Genomic DNA, 9,958 nt, shown 5'->3' on the forward strand with positions numbered 1-9,958 from the left:
TCCAGATTTTTTTTTTTTTTGTAATTAAAAATTAGCTTGTATTTCAGGGGATGAACTCCATTAGTAGTCTTGGTTTCCAGGAGAAAGTGTTTCCAAATATGTTGGTTGGCAACAGTAACAAACATCTGGACTTTTTTTTTTTTTTAACTGTTTGTCTTTACTGCCAGTCCCATTTCTTGTCCTTCTTTTCAGTTTCTGAAGAGTTAAAGAATTGATTATTCCAAGTGTTACTGAAGATTGGTAGCAAAGAGTCAGAAGTTTTGCTTCCTTGCAAAGGAGACATATGACAATCAGTTGGTAGCTAACCTAAAGCGGGTAAGGGACTCTTAGGAACCCAGCAGCACTTAGTGAACAGGAATGGGGTTTTTCTAAACCCTCACTTCTGTATGCGTCAAGTATTTAATGGCTTTTGATGCAGATAATACTAACAGGGCATACCCCGAAGGCAGCTCTCACCAGTGGTGGGAGCGCTCACGCGTGGAGGGGGGATCTCAGCCCGTCTGCATCCCAGCGATGTGCTCTGGGGCGCAGGCTCCGATGCACCGCCCCAGTCGTCCCGGTGATGGTAGCTGGCAGTGACGGCCACCCCGGCTTGCAGCGATCCTCAGACTTGCCAAGCGAGCGAGTGGGCGGCCGTGCGGCTGGAGGCGGAGGAGCTGCGGGCTCTGTTGCTATAGCTGTGATGTCACACGCCGGTCCTAACCTGTGGTTGGTTGTTTTCTGTTTCAGCTCCCTGCCTGCGTTGAACACAAAGACCTGGAAGAGACTCCTACATCCTTCAGCGAGAAGAAAAGAGGCGGCCAAGCAGATTAAAGGAACTTGTGGCTTGTGGCCTTTATTGTGCCGAGGCTGCGTTTAGGGGGAAAGTGAATCGAAGCCACAGGGGCATTTAATGAGCTGTGAGATGAATTGCTGCTGCTGACACTCAGACCCCGGGATCGCCTGCGCCCTTTGTGCTTCATGCACATGTGTCTATTCAGCCCCTCCGGAGGCGCCCAGAAGAGACTCCAACACGGCCGCCGGGGAAAGACCGCCCAACATGCCCACGGAGACGCTGCAGACAGGTAGCATGGTGAAGCCCGTCAGCCCGGCCGGCACCTTCACCTCGGCCGTGCCCCTGCGCATCCTCAACAAGGGCCCCGACTACTTCCGCAGGCAAGCCGAGCCGAACCCCAAGAGGCTCAGCGCCGTGGAGCGACTAGAGGCCGACAAGGCGAAGTACGTCAAGAGTCAGGAGGTGATCAACGCCAAGCAGGAGCCTGTGAAGCCGGCCGTGCTGGCCAAGCCCCCCGTGTGCCCGGCGGCCAAGCGCGCCCTGGGCAGCCCGACCCTGAGAGTGTTCGGCAGCAGCGCCAAGACGGAGAGCGGCGTGCAGAGGGAGAACCTCAAACTCGAGATCCTGAAAAACATCATCAACAGCTCCGAAGGCTCCAGCACCGGCTCAGGCCACAAGCACGGGCCCCGAAACTGGCCGCCCCACAGGGCGGACGCCACAGACCTGCACCGACACTCCTTCGCCGAGTCGCTGAAGGTCTACCCCACCCACGGCCACGGCCACGGCCACGGTGGCGTGCAGGAGAGCAGCTCCCAGGTGGGCAGGAGGCCCCTGGAGCCGTCGGCCGAGTCCTTCCTCCACGTCTCCCACAGCTCCTCCGACATCCGCAGAGCCACCAGTGTGAAGCCCCTAAAAGCAATCCCCTGCAGCAGTTCGGCCCCTCCTCTGCCTCCCAAGCCCAAGGTCGCCGCCCTCGGCACCACCAAGTCTCCGGAAGCCGACGCTTTGGAGCCGGCCTGCGGCGTCAGCCGGAGACCCTCCCTCCAGCGCTCCAAGTCAGACTTGAGTGACAGGTACTTCCGCGTGGATGCCGACGTGGAGCGGTTCTTCAACTACTGCGGCCTGGACCCTGAGGAGCTGGAAAACCTCGGCATGGAAAACTTTGCCAGGGCTAACTCTGACATCATCTCCCTCAACTTCCGCAGCGCGAGCATGATCAGCTCAGACTGTGAACAGTCTCAGGACAGCAACAGTGACCTTAGGAATGACGACAGTGCCAATGACCGGGTGCCCTACGGCATTTCTGCCATCGAGAGAAATGCCCGAATCATCAAGTGGTTGTATAGCATCAAACAAGCGCGGGAGTCGCAGAAAGTCTCCCACGTGTGAGGCCGTGCGCGAGGAAGAGGGAGGGAGGGGGTGTCCGTCTGTGAACACTCAGTTGTGAAGGTCGTGAGGTCCCCTTGCAGTCTTGTGAGCTTCCCCACGCTCTTTGTGTTGCTTGTTGTGCAATGTCTCCGAGTTGCATGCCTGTCAACGGGGGGATGACCTGGCTTCCGCAGGAACCATCGCCACAGAGCCTGGCTGCACACACGTCATCTGCCAAAAGTCCCGGACCGAATCTGATTAGGGCTTCCTTCTTCAGCAGAACTGTTTACACGAAAATGGCATACGACTTCTTCAATATTTATGTGGTTCTTGTGTTTTTATATCCCACGCTATTGTGTCTTAATTAAAAGTTTTATCAACTGGCTTATAAGTTGAGAGTAGAATCTTTTTAAAATAAAAAAGCTGGTTTGCCTGTGTGAGAGACCGTAACCATGGGAACACACTTGGGATCTGCTATTAAAGAGAGAGACCAAGTGGCCGGAAGTAGAACTAAGTAGGTTGGATTTTCTGAGGCATAAAGTGGTGAGCTTGCTGTTAATCATTTACTTATGGAAATTCTCTTGCCACTTACTGGAGTGATTGTTGGGGCAACAGTGCTAAGTTTTGTGTTTGACTCAGTGTGTAAATGGTGGTGGTTCTGTGTAATACTGCTCCCAATGGAAGATGATCCAATACCATGAAGGGTGGATGACTACAGCTAGGAGGTTGGGTGTGGGGTTTTGTGGATGTTGTCTTGTTTGGGGATAATTCCAAAATTTCCTCTATTAATGTGTAGGCAGGACTGGCTATCCTAAAGCTGATACTGAATGCCTTAAAAAAAAATTTTTTTTTTTTTTGATAGGGGAGAATCAGGAGCTAAGTCTATGCTGTTTCTTCCTCTTCCTTCTTTCCTCCCTAATTCTACCCCCCCCCACCCCCTTCTTGTTTTACTTGGGAGAAGGGAGTAGGGCTTTTGTTCAGTTTGAGCTTTTTAAAGACATGAGCAGAAATGGAAGTACACAGCCATAACAGTATGAAGTCTCCTCTTCAAAGGAAACACATTTGGTGGCTGAGTCCTCTGTGAGCAACATGACTACGTTGTCTTGCATATGCTATTTCCTCAGGCTATAGACTTTGTTACTGCTCTAGGAAACTGCAGAGACATGACAGTGTGTGGCTTTTCCTCCCTCATGCTCTCCAGCACTGCCTATCAACTTGCTGTTTTTCTTTTCAGTCACCTGTCCTCCAGGTTAGCTGGCTGTCAGCTGACAGCTGTGTTGGGGTAGCAGCAAGGTAACCTCACGGCGGTCTGCTCCATGGCTGCCGTGGTCTCACACTGAAGTACTTAGCAGCAGTACTACCTCAGACGCCATCAGCTCATAGGAAACGTTTTCTGCTGTAAATGCTGTAAGGCTGTATATACTTTAGTTGTTATGAAATCGTTAAAAAAAAAGAAAAAGTTTTGCTAATAAATAGCTCTGGCACAGTCATTCATGGTGGTGGTTTCTCTCTCACCTTCCCTTTTCTCCCGCCACAAAAGTTTAACTTTAGACTGTGAGTCAGAAGTAGATTTTTGATAGCCTTGGAGAAGCATTATTTCATTGAGTTATTGTCACTGTCTGCCGGTTATTCTGAACAGCAGCATCCTTAGTCGTAGCCACAGCAGTGTGCTTTTGCTGAGAGAGTTCCATCAGGGTTCCCAAAATACGCTGCTGCTGTGCTGCTTTACTTATTTCACACTTACTTGGGTTATTTTTATCTTTTCTTGAACATCAGGATTTTTCACATCTTCCACGAGACTCTTCAGTTGTAAATATTTATGAGTTCTTACAGAGGAAACATGACTTCGAAAAAGATAACCTTCCTTTTATTTGTACAAGCCCAGCACCGTTATCATGACCTGTATCCGCACGTTTATCCACCCTGTTCATTCATTCCTCTTTCAACTCGACGTTTGTTGAGTGACTACCTTGTTTGGGCCCCGTGTTAGGTACTGGATTTGCTGGGGTCAACCGCATGCTCTCTGCCTTCAAGAACAGGTTGTCAAATTTTATTTTTAAGAGAAATACTTTTCTTCGTAGTGTCTTCTTATTGGGACATTGAGCATTCTACAAGCATTTACTCACGGATTCAAGGTATTGGAAGATTAGTATTTCCTCAGAAATCCATATAATATGCAAATGAAGAAAGCATTATTTAGAAAGTAACTTTCAGGAACAGAAATTACATGACTGCCCGCTATTACTGTTATCAACATTTTCCTCCTGAAAAACAAATTTAGTTCCTTGACTCTGTCTACTGGTTTTGAATTCTTCCTGGTTCTCTAGTTAAATTTCTGTTGCACCCTCCTTTCCAGCAGAAACATTTTGGAATGCAGCTACGAGTGGTAATGATACAATGAATTACAGATAATAGGGTTAAAATAGGTTTTCTTTCCTTGCTACTGCGTACAAATGTGACCATTTAAAACAGGTATCTTAACAATTATACATCCAGCTCCTCCTAGGGCTTTTCATAGATGTTGTTTTCCTAAACTTATATTGCTGCCTGTACTATTTCAGCCATTGATTGTGTTTGAACCTTCCAGCATTTCAATACCATATGTAATCTGTATTCAGACAGGGTTATAAATCATCCCACTGTAATCCAGTCTCATCTTCTCTGGTCTTATTTATACAATGGACAAGTGTGAGGCTGCTGGGTCCTGTGGAAGGTGGGAGTTCATTATTTTCTCTTTCTTCTTGAAATTACAGTTCCTATAAAGGATTTTTCAAATGCCTGGTGTTAAATCCTAGGAGTGAGACATTTCATATTTGCAAAGTGCTATTTGGAAAGCGCTCGTCCTATTAGGCTATGGAAGTAAGTGTGTGTGTGTGTGTGTGTGTATGTAAGATGGTGGTGTTGATATGCATACGGGGTTGCCATACTTTTTTCCTGTCCAGTGCAGGATGAAGCATGATTGTACTGGATCATTCTGGCAACCAGTTGTTTGTTTCTGAAAACCATCGCTCAAGACAATGCTCTCATGTCCATCTCCTCTGGCATTGCCTTAGCTCAGGTGCTCACCTTCTCTTACCTGGACTGTTGTTCCTAGAACTTCCTAACTGAGGCTCCCCTCCCATCCAGTCTCTACCCCATCCCATGTAATGCCGGAGGCATCATAAGCAACTCTGATCCTGTCACTGTCCTACATAAAAACATCCTCTGGCTTGAGTAGGTTTCTGACAGGATGAATCCTCACTTCTTAACAGAGCAGAGAACTTTGGACATCTATCTGTGACCTCATCTCCTATATGCCCTCCAGCTCCCCAGCCCAGGATCACAGGCTCCAACCAAAGGCAAGTTTCCATTGGGAACTTTCACCACTGTATTTGTTATCTGTTGCTGCATAACAAATTACCCCAAAACTCAGCAACTTAAAGAACGTTTATTATCTTACAGCTTCTGTGATCAGGAAATCTTAGAATGACTTAGTTCTGGCTCAAGGTCTTATGAAGTTCAGATGAGATGTTGGTCAGGCCCACGTCCTCTAAGTCTTGACTGGGACTGGAAGACTCACTTCCAAAATGGCACACTCACACAACACTGGCAAGAATCCTCAATTTCTCGTGACTGTTGGCAAGAGACCTCAGTAACAAATGAGAAGGGCCTCTCCCAAAGGCTGCTTGAGAGTCCTCCTAACATGGCAGCTGGCTTCCCCCAGAGCAAGTGATCCAAGTGAGCAGACAAGAAACCACAGAACGTTTTACGATCCAGTCTCCCCAAGTGACACACCTCTACCATATTCAACTCATTAGAAATGACTTGTGAAATAAATTTCACGCTCACAAGAAGAGTGAGGCACCATCTTTTAAAGAGAAAAATAAAGAATTTATGGGCATATTTTAAAACGTCTACACTCAGGGACGAATGCTCTCATATCTGTCCTTAGCCTTGTAGATGCTCTTTCAAGATTTCCACACAACAATCAGTCGGCGAAATTTGAGCTTCACTGTTCCCTTTTCCCATTGGATTGTTTTCTGTCATAGCCACAAACCCAGCCTTTGCTAGCCCAAATGATGCCTTTCTCTGGGTTTATTAAAGGTGCACCCTCCTCAAAACATTTTATTTTCACCAGATAAAAACTGTCCTAGTAAATATACGAATGTTTGATGACTGTGATCTGAACCCCTGCCCCAGAGTTGGGCAGTACACAACCATACACAGCAGCCCAGAGTACACAGTAGATGCTAAATAACTGTTTACTGATTTGTTTTTATTACCTATATTAAATTCTGTGTTTGTTATGCTACAAATGATATCACAGTGAACCCACGGTGGTGGTTCTCCTTTAGAGTTGAAGAACCTCTGTTCCACGGAGATTTAGTACCTTAACCAAGATCCCAGAGCAAGTAAGTGCCACGGTGGGACTTGAATTCAGCTCTGTTACTCAGACTCTGCCCATCCTACAAACTAGTTCTAAACAAAGGGAGACAGACTGCAGTGTGTTTGATGAAAAAAAACCCAAACCCGTTGCCGTCAGTCAATCCCGACTCATAGCGACCCTATAGGACAGAGTAGAACTGCCCCCATAGGGTTCCCAGGGAGTGTCTGGTGGATTCAAACTGCTGACTTTCTGGTTAACAGCAGAGCTCTTAATTATTGCGCCCCCAGGGCTCCACGTTTGATCAAGGACTTAAAAGTAGTAGCATGCTTAAATTCGTCTTGATAATTTTATCTGCAGCCTGTGCTGTTTTTAACAGCCAAAATCCGCAATTTCACTCTTATCTAAAAGAGAATTGATAAATTTAGAAAAAAGCTTCAGCTGTTCTGTTATGAGCAGCCTACAGCCCACTGAGTCAAAGAGACAAAGCTTTTCAAACTCATTCTTCAGCTTTGAGAGTGCCATGTTTTGAAGCTACATCCTCTTTTCTTGATGAAGGACTTTTAGAAGGGTAAACAATAGAGAAACACGACTGGCTACAATTCAGCAATCGGGGAACACATTTTGACAATTTGGTGAATCAACATGACACTATTCTCTTGTTCGCTTGCAATTTATGCATCACTGAGGGACGTATGTGGTCTGGTCTGAACAGGATGTGCTTTGGGGAAAAACTAAAGAGCCTAGTGGTGTTCCAGAAGAATGGAATAGATTCTTAATTCAGCCAGAAATGACTACTAATCTCACCACCATTCTGAAAATGTCAAATTTGGCTTGTTCACTTAGCCCTGAAAAATGACAGGATTCTGTCAGTTTCCACAGTGTTGTCTAAGAGCTGTACTATGCAAGGTCACAGGCTTAGTGGCTGCATTTGCAGTCTGAACACATCACCCACCTAGAGGGTTTTTCTCAAGCCAAAAGTCAGGCCACCTTGCTTTGGTGGAAACCCAACAAAGGGAAAGCCAGGGGGAGACGGATCTCCGTAGCCTTTGGAACCCTTTCCTCCATTCTCCAAGCCTCATCTGCCTAAAGGCTTCCCTCCATTTCCCCATGCGTAAAATGGGGCAACTGTCTAATGTATGTGTTACCCTGACCTCATGGCTTTGTGACAGCATTTAGAACAGTTTTTGTAGTGCTCTGATGCAGTGTGAAGGGCATGAAAACTCAGGTAAGGTCAGGTTCATGAGGCCTTATGGGACCAGAGGATAACAGAGTGGCATTTTTCACACTAGCTACCCTAGAGATTTTTAGTTGAGGAAGGAACTTGAAGTCTGTAAATGAATGCTTTTCTGAATAGAAAGAATCTCCAGAAAGTAGAGTCAGTTTTATTAACCTTCAGCTTCTCAGAAGTTGCCAGAATTAGATGTGGCTGGGTACAGATTGATTTACAAAGCTGTGAGGATAATAATAATGATACGATCTTTCACTAGTTAAGTATTTAGTTCATTCAGCATTTGTGAAACATGTCTCAGACACTATGCTTAGCGTTTTTTCACGTTAACTCATTCTCACAAGAACTTTAGAAGGAAATTAGAATCTATTTTATTGATGAGGAACCTGAGTAAGTGCCTTCTCAAGGGCACATGTCCAATAAGTGGAAAAAGTGAATGAAGCGCATCTGAGGGCTCAATCTATACCTGTGAGAAGGGATTTTCAACATCCAGGTGTGGCAGGAGCCACCTTTGCTCGCTCGCAGTGACTTGCATTGGATAATATTTCTTAGAAACTTAAAACACTATTGCAGGTACTGGTTCTTGATTCTTCCATACAGTGAGTGACTGAGAACTATGCATGGGATCTGATCATGCCAGGACCAAAGCTTCTGGGCTCTCAAGAGGGACTTTAGTGGGCAGCTGTCCCTCACTATCCTATTTTACGGAGGAGCAAACAGATGCAGTTAACTGGCAGATGGGGTAGAACCAGGGCTCCAGGCTTGAAGAATGAAGCTCCTCCAACCTCACCAAGAAACATCAAGGACCGGGAGAACTAGAACTAACAATATCCCACCATTCAAAGTGGGATCAACACGATAGCATGTGCTCCGTTACTCATGCATCGTTGCTTGTCTCAAAAACCACAAATCACATATTTAAAGGATCTACATTTAGGAGTTTTTCTGTTAATATACATTAACTCCTTTTTAAATTAAACTTAGATATAAAATAATAAAAATGAAAAAATTTGGGAAGTTTCTGGCAAATTTGGAGATGACTACCACTATTTTAATATTATTTTAGTAACACCAGCATCCGATGACGGCCACTGTTCCTCAAGAGTTTAGGAATCACTATGCAAGCTGACCCCTCTGCCACCTTGTCAGTGGGGCGGACATGGCCTCTGGTTACGATATCTACTTCCCTTTTCCTGGACTCAAGAACCTGTTTCCTCACATTAGGCGTGGCCGATTACCTGAACAAAAGTGATGTTCTACTTCTGGGAGGAGACATGTAAGAACAAGTTCTTGCTTCTCCATCTTCTATTCCCCCACCCTGACACACGTACGCACCGGCACATGCATACACACACATACACACACACACACACAGGGCAACAAGCAAAGTTCCAGGAGGTGGGGGCTCTTTTAGCTCCCTGAATGAGGACAGTGTGGAAGAGCCCTCTGTCCCCATCTAGAATAGTAAGTCAGTCCCGGGGAATAAAATGTTACTGTAAGCCACTGAGAGTTTGGAATTGCTTTTTACTGTATCATGACCTAGCTGTCGTGACCGGTGCCTCTGCTGAAGAGTGACCCATCTGTCAGATGGAGAGGCAGATGCATGAAAGACTGCCGCGTTTTTCTGCTGGAAAAAGGACCTGATGCCAGCTTCACGCGTTGTTTCTTGAACTGTGATCCAAGGAACACTACTTTTGAATTCCTTGAGGTTCTCAATAAAATGCAAATTCCTGAGCTCCACTCCTGGCCCAATATTTGCAGATGCAAGAAGTTTAGATAAACATCCCAACTTGTGCATGCTTATCAGGACTAAAACTCTGAATCTGTCGCCCCCCAAAAAGACCCGAAATAAGAGAATAAGAAACACTGAGATCATTCATGAGTAAAAATTATATTTAAGTGTAAATTCCCTCCTTGCCCCTAGTGGCTTCCACAGAAAGAGAATAGACAATATTTTTAACAGATCAGTCAAAACCACATACGTAGGCTATGTCGAAAACAAAGTAAATAGCATGTGACGTTTTCTTAACAGACAGAAATCTGCCAACAAAACGCTACAGAGTTATGTGTCTCAAGAGGTATGAATGATCCACTCCAAACCAAATTCCTCATCTAAATCCCAACTCGCTGCGTGGAATCCCCAATCAGTTCTACTTCCTACTCTCCTGTCTCTGTTAGTGACACCATCATTCTACAAATGGCAATTGGAGTTGGCATTTAA

The 9,958-nt window shown here is 45.8% G+C and overlaps 1 protein-coding gene across 1 annotated transcript; it reads left to right on the forward strand.

Annotated features, from left to right (window-relative positions):
- The first annotated feature begins 1,036 nt into the window (after window positions 1–1,036).
- Window positions 1,037–2,178, forward strand: FAM110B (family with sequence similarity 110 member B). The gene has a single exon (XM_023538877.2). It carries the CDS (start codon window positions 1,040–1,042, stop codon window positions 2,162–2,164), a length of 1,125 nt encoding a protein of 374 aa, XP_023394645.1. The 5' UTR covers window positions 1,037–1,039; the 3' UTR covers window positions 2,165–2,178.
- Window positions 2,179–9,958: the final 7,780 nt, after the last annotated feature.

This window comes from Loxodonta africana, chromosome 18 (genome assembly GCF_030014295.1).
Source record: "Loxodonta africana isolate mLoxAfr1 chromosome 18, mLoxAfr1.hap2, whole genome shotgun sequence".
NCBI lineage: Eukaryota > Metazoa > Chordata > Mammalia > Proboscidea > Elephantidae > Loxodonta > Loxodonta africana.

Coding starts and splice junctions, on each gene's coding strand:
- FAM110B (XM_023538877.2), top strand. CDS start 1,040: ATGCCCACGGAGACGCTGCAGACAGGTAGCATGGTGAAGCCCGTCAGC.